Source organism: Frieseomelitta varia, unplaced genomic scaffold, assembly GCF_011392965.1.
Source record: "Frieseomelitta varia isolate USP_RPSP 00005682 unplaced genomic scaffold, Fvar_1.2 scaffold_253, whole genome shotgun sequence".
NCBI classification, from domain to species: Eukaryota; Metazoa; Arthropoda; class Insecta; order Hymenoptera; family Apidae; genus Frieseomelitta; species Frieseomelitta varia.
Window position 1 is genome coordinate 224,558 of NW_025109983.1, and position 23,601 is coordinate 248,158.

A 23,601-nucleotide genomic window follows, 5' to 3' on the forward strand; every position below is an offset into this window, starting at 1 on the left:
TAATTTCTTCTAATTTGGATTCAGTGTGCAGCAATGATAATTTTACGCTGATTCATCTTGCTGACTTGGTGAGTAATTTGATTTCGAACTTTAAAGATCTCGTTCAAATTGTTTCTCAATAATGGCTTTGAATGGCGGCCATTGCAATCTCAGTTTTTCCGTTATTTGAAACGCAACAAAAATTACATGAGAAAGATACGAAATATAAATAGCCGATTTATTTCAGTTTTTTCAAACGATAGATAGAACTTACAAAATACGTAATGTATAAATTTAAATCTGAATCATGAATTTCTTTTTTAAGTAGTATGTATAAGTAATTATGAAATTCTTTTTTTTTTTATTTCCGAATTTGTTTGTTATAGATTATTTAATGATATAATACGATGATATAGTAAATTTATAGTAAATTATTTAAAAGTAAAAAAAAAAAGTTGTGCTAGAAATATTCGATAAATGTCATACATAGTTATTAAAAGAAATTAAATTTCATTTTTCCTCTCACCGACCGAAATTTGTATATTCCTTTTTTTTGTACAGTGCATATTTATTCATGTAAAAATCGCAATAACAAAAATAATTGTACTATCCTAATGTTATATATACGTCATATACATAATTATATATAAGCTTAATAGACTGTTATACAACTATACAGTTTCATTTCTCTGTTGTATTACTTAGACTGTAAATTAAACGCGCAATAGAGATCAAATTCGTTACGATAATATTTTGTAGCTTTTTCATCGAACAACATCTCTTTATTAATAAAATGGGATGTCACTTAGCATTTAACATTAGCGTTTCGTTTTTTTGTTTTCTTTTTCCTTCTGGGATCAGTAGTTTACTCATATAAAATTCGCTATTAACGGTACTAAATTGATCTGCCATTAAAAGCGAAACTAAGTAAAACTCCATTTCGCCTTATATATAGTCAACTTTACGATTTATTCATTATTATTACTTTTTTCCTTTTTTTTTTAAATATATATATATATATTTATACATATATATATATGTATATTTGCGATGTGGAACACATTTACCGCCAGTAAGGCTATGAATTCCGCTTAGGCAAATTTAACCAAGTATCACAGATTCTTAATCCTGCCAAAGAGTGCAAGTCTTTGACGTATTATCAATAACAACAAATTTACATTAAACGAGTCCCTTAAATCGTAAATCAAAATGAGCGGTAAGATCGTACAATTATTAATTTTTCTTTCCGCAATCGTACTACTTTAAACAAAATACACAGAATTTTGGGTTGATTTGAAATTCAATAAATTTATTTGTAGTTATTAATAAAATAAACACAAAAATATACTGGGTAAAGACAAATCATGCTCGATTACATTAAACGATAGCTGGTTGCATTGTATTTAGAGTTAAACGAAAGCGATTACATGAATTTTGATTTTAGTCAAAAAAAAAAGAGTTTTAAGGGTCTTTAGTCAAAATTAAAAATCTGTGTATATTACATGTCTAAACAATCCTCATAGTGCACTGCATACAATCTTACATTAACAACAATGTATCAGTATTAAATAGCTAATCTGCTTACAAGCCTCGCTTAAGTAGAAAATTCTGCTTGAGACTTGAATTTAATAGGATTCTCAAACAGCAGTCCTCTTCGAAAGATGACCAATAGTTGCCGAGGGATTGATTTTTATTAATTTGCTACACGGCTACTTCACCGAAGTTCTTATGACCTGTCTCCTTGGCGTGTTGCCGAGCTTCCATTTCACCATTCAATTTGATCTTACAATCATTGCACATTAACATAAACTTTTGAATGTCTGTGAATTGACGACTAGATTTTACTTCCTTCGCTAGTTCAGCCGCTTCGAATAATATCTTCTCATCTTCTGCGGGGAAGATTGTTTGAATACTGCCACCCTGAACGCAAGCACAGAAAATTAAGAACTCAAACCAAGGGCAGTGAAACTAAATACCAACTAATACTGTACTTACATCGAGTGGTTCCAAATATAGAGGATCATAATGTATTCCGTCAAATATTAGAAAGACTCTTTGAGCATAATGTTGATCTTCTCCGAATCTATTAATTATAGCATTAATACTGTCTATCACTGCTATTTCTAATCCATAGAATTTAGATAATATCGACAGTTCTATTGCTCCACCCCACGATTCTGGTTTTAAGATCCATTTACAATATTCAAAGTTCGGCCGTCCTAGAAAAGCTTCAGAATACTCTACAGGATCAGATGCTACAGCGTTCGCTATGATCTCCCTCATAAAGCTTGCACAGCTAGGATCAACTTTGCCTGAAAATATCCTCTGAGTATATTGTGATTTATATATACATATATATATATATATATACACACATATATAGTATAGAGTATATTAATACAATTTACATTATGTACCATTAAGCACATAACCAACGCTGGTAAACAAGCAAGAATTATCTGCAGGTACGACCTTCTTCATCAGTACGCCAGGCGTATTCGTGAAATCTCTCTCGTCGATAATATGAGATCGTCCGATATCTTCATCGGACTGTTGTTTCCCATTGTAAAGTGGTTTTTCCTCGACGATCAATGTGTCGCCCGAGATGATGCCACAAGCCTCGAGGGAGCTCGTCTCGTCGTTCAGATTGATCGGACTCGGTGGGAAACCACCGAGGACGTGAAGCGCTTCAGCTGGTATTCCTGTTATTTCAACTAGTTTCGACCGCAATTTGCCTAGTTTATCCTGCGGGAGCAGTCCATTCACGACCTTCTGGCCTGATTTCGTTTTCACTCTCAAAACATATCCGGCCATCGTTTATCGCGGACCACTTAACTGACTAGAAACGAGAATTTCGCCTGGAGGATCGTGCCAATCGGATCGGCTGTTGGAACACTGAGCGACAGGATGATTTCCCTCGAGTTTCTCACTTGAGAATTATATCATAGGACGGAACGCGGCGTTGATCACTCGCGATCACATACGTCGCGTATTTTTTCCTCCTTTTTTTTTTCTCTCTCTCCAATATCGACTATCTTTTGCGATTCATCGTTGCACTTGACACACAACCAGGCACGTATCGTAATTTCCACCACCGTACGAACAGCGTAGCTGCTTGTTGGTTATAATTTTCGCGAATGTAGGGACTTTCGTGTTGTCACGTTGGCAGTGTTTCTTCTTTTTCTGTCTAATAATTCCGGCAATAAAGAATGAATTACGTTTCTGGTCCAGACGAGTGGATTTGACATTACCGACGCGTAATTTCAGTCGAGACTCGTTTTATCAAATTTCTGCAACCTGAAAGTGAGAGTTTAAAATTTTTTTTGTGACTTTTTTTTTTATTTATGGGTATTCGTTACATAGATGGATTACATAATACATTTGACAATCGGTTAATAGGGAAAATTATTTATTCGACATCAGCGTTAAGAACGTTTCGTACGTATTATAATATACATTATACAGAATACAGGGTCGCTATTCACGATGCTCTTTTTAAACGCGATTCGAAGTATAAATAGATTTATTTAAAATATTGCTGGTCTTACGTAACAGTTCCTCGCATTGATATCTGCAATTTATTTCGCTTCGTATGAAAGAGTTTGTGATTCACACCCTTCAAATATTTATAAATTTAACGTTGCAAAATCTCTAAAGTATCAACTCAATTCAATTTCTGCATCTATCAATAACTTTGAACTGTTCAATCCATCTCAATATTCGCTGTCATATAAAAAAGAAATTATTTCTCAATTTACAGACTTTCTCAATTTACAGTCTTATTGATTAAATAGACGAATTTAAAAAAATATACATATTCGGACTATTGCGTTATACAATTTAAACAAAATCAGTGAAATTTTATCCTTTCACATATTTCTTGCAAATTTGACGAGGGAGAACGATTGGCAACTAATAAGTACATAGTTTGAAGTACATACATATATAAGTACACATATTCATATATGTACTCAGATGCATGCAGTAAGATTAAACGTGTATAACATAACCTCAAAATTAGTAAAATTGAACATGTATAATATAACCTCAAAATTGAACACGTATAATCTAAAATTACATCTATTCGTTTTAAGTCGAACAAAGGAATTATAAATTCATCTTTTAGCCTCTTGTTACTAGAGTCTTACAATCTGTTGCAAGCAAGACATCTTATCGACTATTCAATCGATTTATTTGCCGCGCAATTCAAACCTTGGTTAACAACATCTATAAGTTATCCTGTATAATTTATAATTATAATATCTATTCATCTTCAAGATGATACGCAAGGTAAAACAAAATAAAATAAATATTACATATTTACACGAATTTACACGCTGCTCGAGGTAAAAACGTATTTTCGTTGTTGAAAATTTCATGATCCTATGAAAACCAAAGTGTTTGTGGTTTATTCTTATGATATACACGCTGATGTTTGTCAAGATTATAGCTCGAGCTTCTTTTGCAGGAGCGCGATTCTTGACAATCGAAAGGCGTTTCGATTATCTTTCCACTTCCGGAAATACATATTTTTGTTTTTATCGCGCGATTCACTTCCAGAGGTGAGTCGTTCTTCGATTATGCGAGTGTCTCTTTCCCTGTTTTCGGCAACAAGAAAGACATAAGTCCGCACACTGAAAGGAAAATAGTAGAAAATTAATTAGTATATTTGTTATTCATGTAGATATGCGTCCTGATGTTTATGGTGAAAATAAAATGTGCTTTTATAGAATATACTTATACAATTTTAAAATTTAATAATCTTTCGCACGCTGAAAATTTATTCTAGGTTAAACAAATAGCAGTAAAAGAGTTTCGATTCAATCTTGCAATTAAATATGCAAGAACATTGAAATAATATTCATAATGTTAATAAATATCGATCAAAGTACATACATATTTATATACTTGTTTGAAAAAAAAACATCTTATATGTATCGTTTATTTTCTAAAGGTACACTTTAGAAGTATGTCTTCGAATTTTTTCAATATCTTTTTGAATATCAAGCGACGTAAAAGTTAAAAAAAAAAAAGAGATTGATACGATTTTTGCCATATCTGACCCAAATCGTATTCCAATTTTCGAATTTTTCTTTCCTGGATGATTTTTATAGAGATGCGATTAAGAGAAATATCCACTTACTGAATAAAAATACTGCGAATAAAATTATTGGAATCACGCAGGCTAAATCAATCAGGTAGCCAAACACTAAGTTGCCAACCAGCGCGCCTAATCGACCCATGGTAAGAGATAGAGCCGCAGCCATTACTCTGAAAATTTAACAATTCGTATATTTGCAATTACCCGCGAAAGAGAAATAAAGTTGTTTAAGAAATAAAGCTTTTCCAAGAATAAATATAAAAAAGATACTCGTGCAGGGTGTGTTGCATGATTTTCCATAAAAATGAAAATAAAGGGAAGATGTGCACATTAATATTAAACTAGAAGGGCTACAGAGTGGAAAGACAAATCTTGTGATTATTTGATTAAGCTTTAGTTCGTTCGACTGGTTCCATAGCTTGCACAGAGTTGCATTTCCTTTCGTCTACTTCTGAGTATCATTCATACTCTTTAGGTAGCATCCTTATGCTTTCTAGGCGTCTCGCAGTTCCCAGAAGGTCCAAGGATCCTTTCTGTCTGCTCATCTATCTTTTCTTCTGTCTGCTCTTTTGAATTTTATATACCACCGGCTTTCTTTACATTGGTTATATCTGTTATGTGATAACGATTCGACAGTGTGAACGAACAAATAGCATTTGACGCGTGCATTATTTTCACACGTTGCTACGAGCATCTAATACAACAAGTTACGAATGCAGCTTTAACAATTAGATTAGGATTAGAAGTGACAGTAAATCAAAGCTTGCAGGCAAAGGTGAGCGTGGTTGCTTACCTGAGATTCGTCGGGAACATGTCGACGATTACGCAATAGACCAGCGAGATACCGAGAGACGTCAGCGCCTCGAACACGCACGACAATATCAGGTTCTGCGTTGAATTGATCACAAAATAGAAGGCGACTGTCACGGCGCCGGATACCAATAACGACACGACTGAAAACACAGTACAGAATTATCATTTTTCATCAATTGCACGACAATGGAATCAAGTGCCATGCAGCGCGATAGCTTTCGAGTCGAAATAGTTTTAGTGCCACAGCGTTTGGTCGCCATTGGTGCTCAACGTATGTACAGAGAAGGAAGAACCTGCTACAAAATTGATCCTGCAGGTTCTTCATATGTATTTCCATCAAATCGAAGATGTAAAATTCATCTATGATCAGCCACAGACAAACTTTTCTTTCCATCCTGTACAATGGGCTTCGGTTTCGACTATAGCGTCAATCGTACTAAAGTTTCCTCTCCTAAGGGGAGACTTTCTTTCCAATTAAATCTAAACCACGTGTATAAATAGTTTTCACAAAATGGTTTTTTAAACCATTAGCCGCTGGCATTAAAACCCTCATCCACGCACATATTTCGCGTCTATTTTAATCGTTTCCATTGCGTTGCATCCCAACTCACATACACATGTGCATACGTGTCTTCTTAATTTTATACTAAAGTTCATTCCACGATATATGACAAAACCAGACAAGAAATTATTTTATTATTCTTAGCTGTTTACAAGCGGTATATGTGCATAAGTAGTAAGTGGGCACTTAATTACACCATCGCGTGTAACAAGTAAGTGTAAGATACATATACTTACTCAAAAAGAACTTGGCTCCAAGTTTGTGTACGAAAATCGGTAGAATGATAGAGCCAGGGATACAGGCGAGTCCTATATACACCGTGTGCAGATAAACGGAAGGCGCTATTACCGTGTCGCATCCGTAAGCGTCGACTACGGTTCCGTTGTTTGGTAAGGACGACACTATGCAAACCGACGTGGTTTCGCCAGGATTCTCGTGTTCAAATTGCTCGAACCTATTTAGGCAACGAAACATTCGAATAATCAATCGTACAATCAATCAACTATTGTGGGGATTGAGAAAGTCTCTAGTGAGTCAAATCAATTTTGTGAAGATTGTCACAGCCTTGGGACTGTTTTGGCCGCGCAAGTCTTAGGACGTAAAATCTGACAGTATGATTGTGTCTATATACGTGGGCGAAGACGAAAGTTTTGAGGGTAATAATTTCGGCGCAGACGAGGGGATACATGACCTCGTGGGAAATTATAAATTATAGTAGCGAGTCGTGAGAGCGTGCAAGTAATCATCTTTTCTCATCGCCGTGTTTGGACCTACACAATTTTCCTTCTGATTACTTAATTATTATTAACAAGCTATTTATTTTGAAATCACTTCGTTAAATTTGTGCTGTTTCTACCTATACGATTTATGTACGTTTTAGGTCTTACAAGGAGAGGTCTTAGCTATTGGGTCGTCGATTTTAATGAAATTTGGTCGATTCTAAAGTAAAAATAATTTGACTAATATATATGTCCAGGCATTTCCGTCAATACTCATTATTTACGGAGATATTTAATGTTTTAATCTTCTATCACAGCTATACATACTTTTTTTCTTAAAGTTGGATGTAGTGATGTAGTAGCGAAGCTGTAGTGTAATGTATTCATACCCGGAAGTTTTAGGGTTCTCGAATCCTCCCACAGAAGAACTTTTTTTCTATTAGCTCTATTTTTGCTTTCTTTCTTTTCTTTGTTTTCTTTTTTTTTTTTATGTAGAATACTGCGTTTTATATTTTTACAATGTCCCTAGTTACATCGCCATTATTACAATTTTATAGTGCCCCTATTATAGAATGCTATGGAAATTTCACAAAATAATCATAAATTTTCACGTAGGGAAGACGCTATCAAAATTCATTCATTGATTCATAATCAATTATCTGCCACCAGTTTTCAATGCAATGGTTAAATATTTTTGGTACGCAACAAAATTAATATCTCATAAATCCATATTTTTCAATGTAAACCAAGTGTGCTTTTCAGACGATGTAAGAAACGCAAAGTATTGGTGCAATAATATGGCATTTATAAAATGTTCATACTGCCAGATATAGTTTATGCTTTTCATGCTTTTACGACGCTTATCATCCTAGACAGTGTAATGTTCTTTTGCAAAATATTAGTTATTAAAAATTGTAACGTTCGACGTTGTATTTTATATTGAAATTTTCTGTGACATTTTAAATAAATTAATAATTAGGGATACTATAAAAATGTAAAACACAGTATTCTACATAAAAAGACAAGAAAACTTGAAAGAAAAAAAAGAAAACAAAAATAGAGATGATACAATAATATTCTTCTCTAGAAAGATTTGACGTCACCTCCGGATATGAATCCACTACGCTATCAGTTTCGCTGCTACGTTACTGCTTGCAGATCAAGAAAAGAGTTACATCTCTAGAGTATATCCGTAGAAGATTAAAACATTAAATATCTCTGTAAACAATGAGTATTGACCGAAATGCTCGGATATATATAGTCAAATTATATATATATGTATATTATATTCGATTTAGAATCGACAGATCAAATTTCATTAAAATCAATGACGCAACAGCTCTCCTTGTGAGCGCTACCCCCTCCATTGCATCGATTCAACGGTGGTGGGGAGAGCAAAGAGAGTGGGGGCAAAGGCTCGTGGGCCGCCAGTTAGCTCCGGCTTTGATTTAGAGTTATCTCGATACATATGTTTCGTATCGCGTACATTTGATTTGTTTGATTCGTCGTGTTGAAACAGCGATAACATTTCGTGACAATATTTGTTACACTTTGCAGTTATTATGCAGTAGACTATCAATTTATTCATATTCGTTCTACTTTCTACTTTCTAATTTTTCACGCTTGTATTATTACATAGATGTCATTTTTCATTTTCTTCATACGCATAATTCAGTTTTCAATGTTTTTTAAATATCTCTATAAAAATTTTTTATCAACGTGTTTGACTGTAATACACATGTGTATATGTATTACCTGTGTTTTGGTGGTGAGATGTAACAGAGAAACTAGCTCGTTAATAATCCGATTGATCGAAATTTAATCTTTGAACTTTGAAAGGAATTTTCATTGAAGGAGATGTTTAAACTTGATCTTTAAACTACCATCTGTCATTTCTTTTTTCTTTTTTTTTTTCACAATTACGTTTTTACGTTGCAGTGAGTGGTTTACTTGCCCTGTTCACGCCGGGAAGGAAGAGACCGAAGGCGGCAGACGTTGAGAAATCTTAACGAAAGTATGGATTAGAATAAAGCAAGTAAGACAAATGGAAAAGGAAAAAGAAAAAAAATTTTTACAGAAACATTTTTATACTTGTAAAAAGCAACCCTAGTTTGCTTTTTTCATCGTGAAATTGCATTTCGTTTGGAAGCAAGGAGTATAAGGAAACTGATAACGAGAGGATCTCCTCTTTAACACTAGAAATGTCCAGTCAGCAGAATGATCGAGTAAACAAAGTTGATAGAATCGATGGAAATGAGAATTCCTAGATCAATAGTTAGGTTATAGCGTAATTGAAATTTTCGAGAATCTGGAATGTTTCGCTGCGAATTTCGAGATATAGTTACATAGTATTCACATAGCAAATTGATTTTTAACCTAACGATACAACGATGCAAGTACTTACAAATATAATTCCGTTAACGTTATACCGAGTGACTACGTATACTGAAAAAGATATTACTGTTGTACATTAACGCGGGAATAAGTTAAAATCTTTCAGCTGCCGAAACTTTTGAAACGAATCGACATTTCCTTAAAATTACAATTTCGATTGACTTTGATTGTAATTAGCAATGATTAATTGTGGTGGTCAACGTGAACAAGTATTGTTAAATTCCACAAAAAATTACAACGATTCTTGTAACGAGTATTTCAAGGAAAGATATTACAGATAAATATGTGCATGTACAGTGTAATATTATAACAAGTTTAAATTAATTTGTAACTTTACTTTCAAGATATACGTAGGCTTGGAGAAGTCAAATGGAAATCATGGTGCTTCTAGTGTTAAAACATTTGCACTCTTCCGTATGAGTTTCGTTATGTTAGGTATGAAAAAGAATATTATACTTATAAATATATATATATAGATAGATAGATAGATAGATAGATATAACATACGACGTAATATTACAGTTAGAGGAACTTAGAAGAAAAATGTTAGCGTTAAATTTACAGTATTTCTTTCTCATAATGAATTATGTACACAACGAATGTATGTACTTATCTATACATCTGTATATAGAGACACGATCTTCTAATTATGAAAGTATGGTGCCTGTGTACTTTCCGCGTGGCGGAAATACTAGCTAATATTAATCAAAGTCGGAATTAATACAAACTTGAATAACTTAATAGGTACATGTACTTATATGTGCTATACCTGTACTTTGAGAGAATGCTTGTTGATCGAGTGTATATATTTTGCGACGTGACTCATAAATCACAAATATCTGGACACTCGAACGAATACATAGCAACGAACACACGGTTATTGATAAAACGTGCAATCGTCCGCTTATAAAATCATTAAATAACAAACTTTTAATTGCTCGTTTAATGTCGACATTCGATGATTGATCGATAATTGATCATCGATGGTAATCAACCGGTTTTCGTTAGAAAATTATTTTGTTGGAAATTTTGTTCAAAAATTGTGCCATAACTCGTTTCACAGACAGCAATATTTCATTAGATTTAAAACAAAAGAAAAATCGTCTTTATTATATTAGGTCGTTAACCTGATCGTAAATTTTTATTTGCGCAAATTTCTATTTTCCTGTTGAAGAACTCTGAAGAAAATTGGACCGACTCGACGCGATAAATTTTCATAAAAGAATACTATATTTTAGATATTTCTCAGGTGTTTATACTCGTACACTCTGTGCGTGTGTATTTACGTCTTTCAACTTTCCATAATTGCACGAATACGTACGTAAAATCCGTGATTTGAATTGTACAATACAGAATGTAGGTACATTCGTCATTTGACAACGCATTATTTTTTACTTGTGACTTTGTCATTCAAAATCGGGGCTAACTGGCGGCCCGCGAACCGTTGTCCCTAGTTTCGCCCATCGCTAGCGCTACCCCCTCCACTACTACTACTACATTGAATTTCCCCCACCAAGCAAGTGGAGAGATCGATGCAGTGGAGGGGATAGGCGCTAGCGATCAGGAAAGTGGGGGCAAGGGCCGCCAGCTAGCCCCGACTCTGACTCTGATTAAGTTTATCTTTGATTGTCAAATTGCCTTGTCAAAAGTAAGCAAGTATCCAGATACTTTTGACTTTTGGGTGGTAGTGTACTTGCGATTGATACGAAAAATTGTGCGCGATTGCTTCGTGTAACGAGCGAAATACTCAAAGGATCGAAAGATTAACAACGACGAAAGTATATACCTATGTACGTACGATGCGTATATGTATACGGGATATTTTTCTACGTTTCTAGAATGTCAATGTCATCAATCGTACTTATGCGGCAATTCCTTCCGACTAATTCAGAAAGTAGCTACGATAAATTTCTTGTTTAGTCGCAGTCTCTGTAACACGTATGTAGCGTATTTGTAATATTGTACTTGATTCTTCTAATTTCAACGAATCAGTTAGTTGAAGGAAAATGGCTGTTGTCCTATTTTTCAAAATTCGAATACACACGGTACTGTGAGAAGGCACGTGGAAAAGTTTCGAAGACGATTATTTGCCAATATCGACGACATTTGCAAATTGTACAAGTTGAAGAATTTTTTAGTATTTCTCATGGCTTACAGGTGACTCGCAATTTGCAAAATTGAATTTGCTTTACTACCAAACTTGTTACCGTCACGGAACGATAATTCGTAAATTATACCAATACTATATACTATATTCGCTAATAATACTTATGCCTCAGTTATACAGTTCTTCAACTTACATCCAGTTCAAACAGTTTCCGACTTTCGTCACTTTTGTATACCACGCTCGTGTTGGCTGATGTTTTGTATACCACATAAATGTTATTTTTCTATCGACGATAGGATATACTTTATACACGGACAATTGTTGAGAGAGTATGTATTTTGAAAATTTTTACACTCGTTCTTAGATAATTCTCCTCACATTCTGAAACGCATTATATTACGCGCAACGAGAGAAGAAGATTCCAAACGAATCAGTAGAGATCGACGAATGTATTTAGTATTTGATATTTAGTTGAAAAGAAGCCGAAGAGGAAGCAAATGCTCAATTGTATAAATACAAACGATAAACGCGACGATCTTTTGTATTGTTAACGCAGTGCTACGACATCGCTTTGACGATGCAGTTGCAACGTTTAAGAGGCTCATGCGCGATCCATGGGCATCGATCGTGTGCGGGCATCTTCTTACGAAACTTAATTTGATCGATCAGTCTCGACATCTACATATGCATATATCTATATATATATGGATTATACAGACTATATATAAATTTATATGGATAAACATGTAGATACAAAACGGAATGTCAAACGCAACTGTCGCGTTACTCTTCTATTTTTCTATGCACGAGACTTTTATAACATTGTAGACTGTTTATACGCCGGCCATTCAAGTACAATAAAAGACGTACTCTTACCAAATCGATTGCTAATTTTCCCTTCCTAACGTTTCTACGAAACAGTTATCATCCGCGTCATAAACCTAACGAGAAAATTTTATGCCGTAATAAAACTGCAACACCAATCGACCTCGGCCCTCTTGGTCTTTGCAAGATCGTAATTATATTTCGTGTAAAATTGCAGGATGATAATTAATTGTCACGTTTGTAGGTTCTTTTCTCGTCCGATCACTGATAACCGGTTTTTTGTTTATTTACTAGATATCTAAATATTTGGCAAAGATAGCAGGTTAGTATGTTTAGTAACCGACTAAACAAAATCGTTCGATTCTTATTTATTTATCAAAGCAGGTAGATGATAATTTGTGCCAAACTGGTTGTCACGTTTTTAATCCGACTATTGATACGGTTCTTATTTATTTACTTGATGTCTAAATATTTGGTTTCAAGATAGTAAATTACTGTGTTTATTAACCAGCTAAACAAAATTATCCGATCATTCGTTTATCAAAGTAGGCTGGTGTCAAAACAACGATCATTGTTGTATGACATTTTCAAAACTGCACACCTGCTGTCATTTTAAAAGCGCTGAAGAAATTGATGTTGGATAGTAGACCATCATTTGAGAGTTAAAGTCAAAAGGCTTGAGATACGAATAGAACCTTACATTGTGATTCCATCTTTGGTAGAATCTCCAAGGAGAGAAAGGCGATTAAAGTGTTAGATTTCCGAACACTGCGAACTCGTATGAAAAACGTAATGATGTCATCCAGAAACTACGAGGTAATAAAAGGCACGCGAACAAAGAGAAACTATAAATAAATCTGAGGCTGAAAACCGTTTAGATTTATTTAAGATGAAACTGTTTATTTAGATGAGAAATTATTCAAGGTTAAAAAGGTTTTCATTCAAGTAGATAAAGTTTTGCATTTTCACCGAATTTCGTTTTCATTTTATTCTTTTTTACATACGTGACAATCATTCTGGAACAATATTTACACAACAAATGTGACGACTAAGACATCTCATTTTCAGTCAGGATCAAAAACATCTTGGTATATTGACCCGATTGAAACGCACCTATTTACAACGTTGTAACACTATGGAATTGGCAAGTAAATTTTAAACCTGCATCTAGAGCGAGGGTTCTCAAAATGTGGGCGACCCCTGCTTTGGCAAAATGAAACAATTTCTGGACCGAAAATTAATTCGTAAAGCCAGTTTGTCAAAGAATTGTTCTTCGAATAAATTTCCTTTACGATTTATTATCAGCAAGTGTTTTGACTCCGTACCGTACCGTAATTTATATACCTCTGGACCAATGATGGCGAACTTATGACCCGACGGTCAGACACTGACCTTTTTAAATGACCCGCGCGTTGATTTTTATAAACTTATCATCATATATATAAAAGAATTTTAATTACTTTTCGAGCCCCTCTTTTCAAAACATGTTGAGAAAATTACAAGTGTTCGGTTAAAAAGAGCTTAAAAGTGAGAAATAAATGCATAATTGTGTTTTATGGAGAATTTACGACTTGGTTGTGTGTATACATATAGGTATTTTAAGTCTTTTAAAATGTTATACGAGTCAGTTGTATCCAAAAAATTTACGATCAAACAGATGCAATAAACACTAAAAAACACACTAGATCCCATTCTCAAAATGGGTAGCTTTGCTAGTTTTTTATATAATAAAAGAGAGAACAGACAATAAAAAATATCAAGAAATAAAGTATATATATCTAACGTATAGTGCAGGGGTGACTGGGCACGATGTCACCCCTTTTATATCAATTTTTTGACGTCGACATTTATTTTTCGCTCTTCACTTGCAAACGTAAAAGTTGTAAAACAAAAAGGAAACGTAAACTTTTTAGAGGATTATAAAAATGAGAATCAGAAAAAAGTAGTTTTTAATCATCCTCCTCTCCCCCTTTCCAAGTGGGACGCCACTGACTTAGTGACCCACGAGCCAGTATTAAAAAAATAATGAACAAAATTTGACCTACTTCTCAAAAAGGTTCGCCGTCACTGCTCTAGATCCAGAATCGTGAGAATATTCACTCGGACGAAGTGGAAAAGTTTGAGAAACCCTGATCTATCTAGAGTGTCTGTTCTGTTTCGTGCAATCGTGTCCCCGATTCGATCCGATCTAGAACGAAGAGAACAAACCTTGCTCATTTGATCGTTAGCCACATAAATATATTTACATATTTATATATATGTATATAACCACTACATTGAAATTTCCTCGCCGTGCATGAGCTCCACTTTTTCAATCTCTACTGAGCAAATGGAGGGGATGGATGCAGTGGAGGGGGCTAACGCTAGCAAGACAAGTAGAGACAAGGGCTCGCGGGCCGCCAGTTAGCCCACTCTGTCTTGGAACGATAACTTTATATTGAACACGAACAAGTCGCGAATTAACAAAGTTTACTATACTATACTACTATAGATGAATTACTGTACTTAATTAAACCAATACAATGAACTAAATATTTTGATCGCTTGGAATTTGTAATTAACATTTTTATTACTGCTATATTGATATTTCACACAGAATTTTGCATAAATCTTTCTTACGAAACATGCTCCACATGCGCCACTTGCAGCCCATAAACCTCATCTCAAAAAAAAAAAAAAAAAAAAAAAAAAAAAAAAAAAAAGAAGAAGTCTACTCGTTGTACGAAAAACTACTATTTTCGCGACAGTGTTTCACCGTCCGTACTGCGTGTCCACTCGGCGTTGTTGACATTGAAAAGAGGCCTAAGTGGCTGGTTTTGCTCTTTGGACCACGTCCATTTTCGAACGAAGACGCGTCTCCTTCGTTTCTTCGATCGACCGTGTCAATATCAACAAAAACAACACGTTGGAAAGGCCAACGAAGTCGCCCTTTCTGTCTTTGCGCTTTCGTTCTCTCACGAATTGAAAACGTGAAATCAAATGTTTGGACGATGGAATAATTGGCAATTATTCGGCGGGCGCGTCGATGACGGAAATATTGCGATAGCGGTGCGGATTTTTGGCGCGAACCCATCGACCAGACCAGCGTGCCAACATAATGATCGCGCGTGTGCACGATATACAAACTTAAGGAAAATTACAGGCCCGCTTTGTCGATCCGCGATTTAAACGCTTAGTTTCGTTTTTATACCTGACGCGGCCATTACTTCTCCGCGCGAAGTTCCACCTTCTTCTTGTTCATTTCCCCTTCGATACGATACTACGCACACGCACACGCATGCACGCATCTTGGACGTCTGCGTTCGCTTCGTGTTACGAGGAGAGGGAATAACGCAACGATTTCGTACTATCACGGTAATTAATCTCGACAATGCGTGATACGCGTATGTAGTTTGGATTGCACATTTGTTTCTTTTGTCTTTTTTTTTTAATAATAAGCTTGTGGATTTGATAGTATAGTGAGGAGAAGAATTCCACACAAGATACAGATAACAGATGCAGAATAGAGGATTTAATTGTAAATGTGCAGAGATTTGAGAGTTTAAAAGCGTTTGAAAGTTTAAAATTTTAAGATTTTAAGATTTTAAGGGTTCAAGAGCTCAAGAGTTTAAGAGTGTTAAAAGTTTAAAATTTTAAGATTTTAAGAGTTTAAGAGTTTAAGAGTTTAAGAGTTTGCTAAACAAATACAGAGTTTATTGTAGAAATTAAATTTGACGGAATTGTATTGTGTTAAATATCTTTTGGAGAAAAAGTGCTTGTATTTTAAATTTTTCTTACAAATTTTTCGTAAAAATGTAACAGGCATGCAGAACGAAGCACTGTTTTCATTGTTATCCTGACTTTTTTTAGAATATATCGTACATTTACACGAATTGAAATTTTTCTCAATCAGAATCGAGACTTTTTATCTTACTTTATTGGCTTATCTTACTTTTAAGCGCGATAATCGATGGAATTTTTAACGAGTATAAACATTGTCGAAGATAGTCGATCGTAGGATTACAGATCGTAATTCTCGCGACAGATAAAATTGTTTCCTACTTTTTAGACTTGATAAGGATGTAATTGATTTAGAAAAAAAGAAAACAGGTGCGCATGTTCGTCTGCTAATAATAGAAATATTAATTTCAACGTCGTTTCTACAAATGGATAAATTTGTCTTGAGAGTTCGGACGAGTTTTCCCGTACTTTCGCGAAGAAATCGCGAAAAACCCCCGCTTCGATTCGATCTTTTGGATCGTTTTCTCATGGCGACAACATGTGCACGTGCATCTGACAAAAACAGACGTTGATTACGTTGAAATCGTCGTCCCGATTACATAACCCGAGAGTCTTGGCCACCGTCCGAGACAAATGGCCACAGTTTTCATTCACTGGCCGGTTGGCCGCGATAATCGAGTCAACAAATCGGTCGCGAGTTTAATTCCGTCGTGAGTATTGTTCTAGCAGCAACGAAAAGAAGAAAAAAAAAAAAAAAAAAAGAACAGAAGAAGAAACTCGAACAGACGAGTTACGATTGACGGCAAGGATGATCGCTAATTTCGAAGGAAAATGTCAAAGTTGACAATGCGAGAAGTGGAAATTGTCATCGTTCCAATTTCATTATCTCCGTTCCAACACCGTTCTTTTCTTTCTCGGTGCTTTTTTTTTCCTTTTTTTTCCTTTTTCTCGTTTGGTACAAATTGTATCGCGAATTTTTGTCTTTTCCTTTCGAGGAGGGAACACACGTTACATTTCGGACATACCCAAGAAGGAGATATTCGATTTCCGATTTTTATCGTTTGAGGAGATATTCTAGTGTGAGGTGCGTGTTTTTTTTTAACTTTGTTAGAGAATTTTTTGCAAAGAAACTATTACACCTTTCGCAGTTAAATTGACAAGATTTATTTGTACGTGTTTCAACGACGTTTTGAAATTTTTTGGGACAGAAAAAGGTCAAAATTAATGGTACTGCATACTCTGAAACATAGTCAATTTTAAAAAAAGATTGTCTCACGGTGTCCATAATTCCGGCCATTCTGCTCGTCGAAAATAAAAAAACCGTGAATGTTCCTTAACTAATATGAGTTTGGCTACAGCAGGTACCAGAACAAAAGAAAAAAAGTCGGCAATTAAAAAAGTGGCGATACTTTGAAGTACGATTATCGATTTTTGCACGTTTTCGTTAAACTTCGGAGGGCTAAAAAAAAATATAAAAAATAAACATATTTGGTTGATTCTGGTAGGAGCTGTAGTCACACGTGTACTAAATGCGTACTTAAAATTTTGAGTCAATTGGTGAAGTAGATTTCGAGATATCATGAACACTATTCTGAAAAACAGTTTCCTGAAAAATGCCTGTACTTAAAGTTTAGTATTTGCGGTAACAGTGACGCTGGTCGTCGCGTCCTTCAAACAACCATAACTTTGTTAATTTTAGGAGTTCACACGTATGGTTAGTAGAGATGTATTTTTGAAACTATGTCCTTTAAGAATATGCCAAAAAAAATCGTGATTTTTTTCAAAATTTCACACTAGAATACCCCCTTGAGGTAATTTTTAGCTTCTCGTTCTTAAAAATTACAATCGGGAATCCCCGATCACGAAAAAATACGTACATTCACTCGTAAATACGTACACACATATGTAGATTCACCTACTTTCGGCTGTTACCGTCAGATCAGTGACACCCTGTCTATATAAGATACACATACGTATGTACACACAATGAGTGGAATGACACAAGTGTTACACAATATATCGTACGAGAGACGATTCAAAAATAACAAATACGTATCAACGATTGTATTGCCACTTGACCAATATCTCCTCGATTGTTCCTGCCACTCCATTCCCAAAACAACAATTTCTTCTCGAGTGTACGTATCGACTCGAGTGAACTCGAACTTGACAAGTTTTTTTTTCTTGATCACGTCTCGAGCGGACGGCCTTCGTTTATCAAAAATCAGAACGAGTTCGTTCGTTTCTGTCTATCGAACCGAATGGATACATATCTACGTATGTACGTACGTACGTACGTACATACATACACTGCTCCGTGAAAGTATTCAAAACAAATGATACACTTGATACAATGGAAATGGGCACAGAATCTCTAGGACGACAAATACTTTTAAATTTTTTAAGTAGGTTCTGCATGTAGGTTTTTCAATTTCATTAAAATCGAACAACTTGGAAGAGAATGATTTTATATACAGGGTGTTTCGTAATTTGTGGGACTCACTTTGAGAGCTGATTTTTTATACATAATGATACACAGTCAAGATTATAGAAATTGACGGGCAATTTGTACACCAATTAATACTTAATTCAATTAAAATAATTAAATTAAGTTACTATTAAATCCCCTTTCAAATTAATATTAAAAATTGATTATTCAAAAATTAAATTTTCTATAATTGATTTATTCTTAAATATACTGCATTTTGATTTAAAATGTAATTTTTAATTATATAATTTTTATACATCATAAATTATAATAACAATACATAAATATAATTTAAGTATTTCTTATCGTGAATTGTCAAATTAAACAACAAATTTCCCTCAAAAAGATTAAAAGGCCGCCATATTACTTTATTTTAATGATTTAACGTTTAATTGTAAAAATATTTTTTATATTAATATAATAGACACAGATAAGATCCAATCATCGGTCTATACTCGGCTAACAACAAATGTATCTGCGAAACTCAATCATTTGCAGCACTAATGAAACAACCACGTGAAAATGAAAAAATACGCGATTACGAAGATGACTCTCGAGAGTAGCATAATGTCCGCCATTTTATGCTTACCGCAGGATAATAAAGAAATTTTCGCAATAATTAGAAGCAACAGGGTGCTTCTATGGATAGTATAAAGAGAAACGTTTTCTCTCGCTTGTACGATCAATGCAAAACTAACAAGTGAGCTTTGTAACAAAAATTGGTCACTTATGAGCATCTCTAATATTATTGTTCGGGAGAGTTTTCATCCCACAGTGCCCACGGTCTGGGTGCATGCTCGCCGGAGAAAGTTTATCTATAGGTCGAGTCATAAATAACTTCCGATGCAGCTAGGTAGAATCTATGTTCGTATTTACTCACTATCGCTTTGCTATCACGGGTAAAAATCGAGCCTTTTTTAGGCAGGATTGTAACAAGCAATAAAAAATGAGTTACCCATGACAATATCGTCCGTAAAAGACAGTGGCTTGATAAGGATCAACCACCCCTACTAGATCCGAAAGCAAACATCCATGGAAAAAAGATTTCATTGTGTGTAATTGTCGAGAGAAGATTTCATTGGTGGAAGTGTCGAGGTATAATTCATCACGAGTTTTTTAAATCACAAATTTAACGATTTTACTGCGGATACATGTGTTCAGCAGCTGTAAAGAGTGAAAGAAAAACTCCATGAAAAGCGTCCTGCACTCGTCAATCGCCATAACATCATTCTTTTACACGCCAACGCGCGACCACATACAGCAACGGTGACTCAAGAAAAAATTCTCGAACTTGGATGGTCAGTTTTACTACACCCACCTTGCCCCAAATAGACTATCACCTTTTCTGTTCTTTGCAAAACTTTTTGAATGGGAAAACCTTCAATTCTGAAGAACAAGTTAGTCGGACTGTCGAAAATTTCTTCCAGTTCAAACCAACCACATTTTACAAGGAAGGAATTGATAAGCTGCCAGGAAGATGGGAGAAGGTCATACGTAATAGTGGTGAATACATAATAAATTAATATAACTTTGTTATTTAATGAAAGCAAAATAAATGTCTGATAAAAAAAAACGAAAGTTATTTATGACTCGACCTAATATTTTGAATGACCTGAGTCTCCTAGCAGGCCCATACCACTATCGCCATTAACGCTTGTCCTTCTGGCTGAGCTTTGTCTTACGTCAGACAAAGCCCTCAACCGTGGACTGAAGTATAGAATCAGCTTTCCCGAACATGTGTGAAGACACTGGAGACAAGACCATCCGCCCTTTGTGCCCCACCTTGGGCCCGCGATTTCCAAAAGTCGATGGAAAGGGAACAGAGAGAGCTTTCCTTCGGTTTACGAATCAGAATTAGTCCGACGTCCAAGTTGCGTAGTTGTCTCGCGATATTTACAATTAACACCGAGGGAAAAACCCTAATATACAAGCGCGCGTCAAAGATGTACAGTTCACAACTCAAAACATTCTCAGATCTCGTACCGCTCGACACGCGCGCGAACAAATATTATGGAGATTCTTGTGTCCATGTCTATTGTACGTATTGTTTAAATACTTTCGTTAGCGTATGTATTTCAGTTCGATAACAGTCTGAACAAATCTCTCCAATTCGAGGACTTTGCTCGGGACGATCTGGCGATAACGATCTCAATTTCTTTTCTTTTCTTTTTCCTTTTGTGAAAACAAAGTATAAATCATCAAGTTCGCGAATGACGAGAATACTAAAGACTCGACTTTGCAAATTTACAAATTGCTAACTAAAACTGAAATTGAAATTGAGTCCAAGTGAAATACAAATTCGGTAGTTTGCTCTCATATTAGCAATTGATGTGGAAGATAAAATTTGATTAAGAAGATCAACTTTTTAGAAAAAAAAAGGTAATTTCTGTTTCATTTCATTAGCTAACTAAAACTAAAATTGAATTCAAGTGAAATACAAATTCGGCAGTTTGCTCTCACATTAGCAATTGATGTGGAAGATAAAATTTGATTAAGGAGACCAATTTTTGGAAGAAAAGGTAATTTCTGTTTCATTTCATTAGCTAACTAAAACTAAAATTGAGTCCAAGTGAAATACAAATTCGGTAGTTTGCTCTCATATTAGCAATTGACGTGGAAGATAAAATTTGATTAAGAAGACCAACTTTTTAGAAAAAAAAAGGTAATTTCTGTTTCATTTCATTAGCTAACTAAAACTAAAATTGAATTCAAGTGAAATACAAATTCGGCAGTTTGCTCTCACATTAGCAATTGATGTGGAAGATAAAATTTGATTAAGGAGACCAATTTTTAGAAAAAAGGGAATTTGTGTTTCATTTCATTAGCTAACTAAAACTAAAATTGTGTCCAAGTGAATTGCAGATTTGGTAGTTTGCTCTCACATTAATAATTGATATAGAAGATAAAATTTGATTAAGGAGACCAACTTTTAGGAAAAAGGAAATTTGTGTTTTATTTCATTAGCTAACTAAAACTAAAATTGAGTCCAAGTGAATTGCAGATTTGGTAGTTTTCTCTCACATTAATAATTGATACAGAAGATAAAATTTGATTAAGGAGACCAATTTTTAGAAAAAAGGGAATTTGTGTTTCATTTCATTAGCTAACTAAAACTAAAATTGAGTCCAAGTGAATTGCAGATTTGGTAGTTTGCTCTCACATTAGCAATTGATAAAAAAGATAAAATTTGATTAAGGAAACCAACTTTTAGGAAAAAGGGAATTTGTGTTTCATTTCATTAGCTAACTAAAACTCGACAGCGTCACGTGGTCGAATAGAATCATAGTTTTGAATAGTTTTCCAAAATTTCGTTTTCGAATCAGGTTATTATGTAACTATATCGAGATACATGATACGTGTGATATTCATTTCCACGCGACAAACGCCATAAATAATTTTAATCTCGGCGTAAAATACAGCATTAAATCAAAGCTGTGAGAAGTACCATTAGGCAAGAAAGAATGCAAAGTAATCGTATATATACACATATATACATATGTAATGCTTCAAGGGTGATATATACGATAGGTTGCCAGCGTGGCAAACACGTTAATTCGCCTAACATCTAACCGAATCTCGCGACTGCAAACATTTTGTTGAACTATTGCAAATCTTGCTGTTTGGACAAAATCGCGCGTACAGACCCTGAAGATATTGTTGTTTGCCGTTTTAAATAATACCGTATCGTTGTAAATAACGATTCATCCTTCCATGCGTACGAGATTTCTCGGCTTCTGTTGCGTGCATTGATTTTCTTTTTTAAAAAGAAATCAATTTTTAAAAACACTTTTGGTTGGCCGAAAAGTTGTTGTGCCTTTTATTTGGGAATTTCATTCGGAAGAAGTGTCATCTTTTACAAACACAGACGGACGTACGTTGAGTAGTGTTTTGAATCTTACAATTTTTGAGACGACATTGTCCTACTTCGAAGTGTGTGTATGTTTATCTCTTTCAACGACGCAAGGGGACCAGCTACGTACGAGTCGTGCTTGTGGGAAAAGCACACGGCTGCCGAATGATTGGTAATCTCAGACTCTCGAAATCTCCAATTACCGAAGCAAGCCACTTTGTATCGGACAATATCTGTAGGAGTGCAAAGGCGGTAGCTCTCGCGCGTGTCGTATATGTCGTAAATCTGAACTTTGAAGTCTCCTAGAACAACCGATTACAACCAACTACAACCGATCGCAACCGACTACAACCGATTATGTACAATAATGCGAGGAGTGAACGATCCGAGGTGGAACTTCCAATTAACCGTTTCGTCAAATTCTTATCCTTTATCCATTTAGGATCGACTAAATTTGGCAAACGTTGAAATGCAATATCGATGCAATCTGGGTACATTCATGCACGTGCACAATCTCTTTTTTTTTTTTTATCGTCAGCTCGAAACTATAAATTATACTGGGTGAGTCTCGTAACGTGGCGACATCAAATGACTCATAAAATATTCGTTGTACGAGAAAATGTTTCAGACAGAAGTTGCATGGCTTCCAGGTGGACATAGAGTATTGTAATCAGTTGTATGTTATTTTGCTTTTTTATCAAGATATAAAGGTCACGTTTTTTAAATAGAATAGTTAATATTTCTTCCCGGAATTCGGATAAAGCGTTGAATTCTAAAAAGGTATTACACCAAATAGAGTCTAAAGTACATAGTTATTGAGATTGAAGGTCTTTTCTAATACAATGTAAAAAAATATTTTTAAATATAAAATTAAACATAATTTTAAAATATAAAATATATTATAAATTATATTATTTTATATTATAGAAATTATAATATAAAATTAATATTACAATTTATAATATATTTTATATTATAAAATTACATATACAATGTAATTTAAAAATATAATAATAGATGATAAAATAATTTTATAATATAAT

At 34.6% G+C, this 23,601-nt stretch overlaps 2 protein-coding genes and 1 long non-coding RNA gene across 3 annotated transcripts; 1 reads left to right on the plus strand and 2 right to left on the minus strand.

The window, feature by feature from the left end:
• Positions 1–1,016: 1,016 nt before the first annotated feature.
• Positions 1,017–3,104, minus strand: LOC122528603 (ubiquitin thioesterase OTU1). Its single transcript, XM_043653917.1, has 3 exons — positions 2,397–3,104; positions 1,975–2,291; positions 1,017–1,899 (listed from the first exon to the last, which is right to left on the minus strand). The coding sequence occupies exons 1-3, from the start codon at positions 2,791–2,793 to the stop codon at positions 1,681–1,683; spliced, it is 933 nt and encodes a 310-aa protein (XP_043509852.1). The 5' UTR covers positions 2,794–3,104; the 3' UTR covers positions 1,017–1,680.
• Positions 3,105–3,541: 437 nt separating this feature from the next.
• Positions 3,542–6,929, minus strand: LOC122528591 (synaptic vesicle glycoprotein 2B-like). The gene is made up of 4 exons (XM_043653881.1): positions 6,692–6,929; positions 5,874–6,033; positions 5,123–5,250; positions 3,542–4,613 (listed from the first exon to the last, which is right to left on the minus strand). Exons 1-4 carry the CDS (start codon positions 6,927–6,929, stop codon positions 4,558–4,560), a joined length of 582 nt encoding a protein of 193 aa, XP_043509816.1. The 3' UTR covers positions 3,542–4,557.
• Positions 6,930–8,876: 1,947 nt separating this feature from the next.
• On the plus strand, positions 8,877–12,557 carry LOC122528609. Its single transcript, XR_006306616.1, has 2 exons — positions 8,877–8,922; positions 9,113–12,557. It is a non-coding gene; the product is annotated as an uncharacterized LOC122528609 (long non-coding RNA).
• The last annotated feature ends 11,044 nt before the right edge of the window (positions 12,558–23,601 follow it).

What these genes read in the sequence shown, in the direction of transcription:
- LOC122528603 (XM_043653917.1), bottom strand. Translation starts at nt 2,793, where the DNA reads ATGGCCGGATATGTTTTGAGAGTGAAAACGAAATCAGGCCAGAAGGTC. An exon ending in CGTTGGTTATGTGCTTAATG is followed by an intron (nt 2,292 to 2,396) that starts GTACATAATGTA and finishes GGATATTTTCAG; the next exon opens with GCAAAGTTGATCCTAGCTGT. An exon ending in TATATTTGGAACCACTCGAT is followed by an intron (nt 1,900 to 1,974) that starts GTAAGTACAGTA and finishes GCTTGCGTTCAG; the next exon opens with GGTGGCAGTATTCAAACAAT.
- LOC122528591 (XM_043653881.1), bottom strand. Translation starts at nt 6,929, where the DNA reads ATGTTTCGTTGCCTAAATAGGTTCGAGCAATTTGAACACGAGAATCCT. An exon ending in TGGAGCCAAGTTCTTTTTGA is followed by an intron (nt 6,034 to 6,691) that starts GTAAGTATATGT and finishes CTGTGTTTTCAG; the next exon opens with TCGTGTCGTTATTGGTATCC. An exon ending in ATTCGCAGTATTTTTATTCA is followed by an intron (nt 4,614 to 5,122) that starts GTAAGTGGATAT and finishes TTTTCCTTTCAG; the next exon opens with TGTGCGGACTTATGTCTTTC.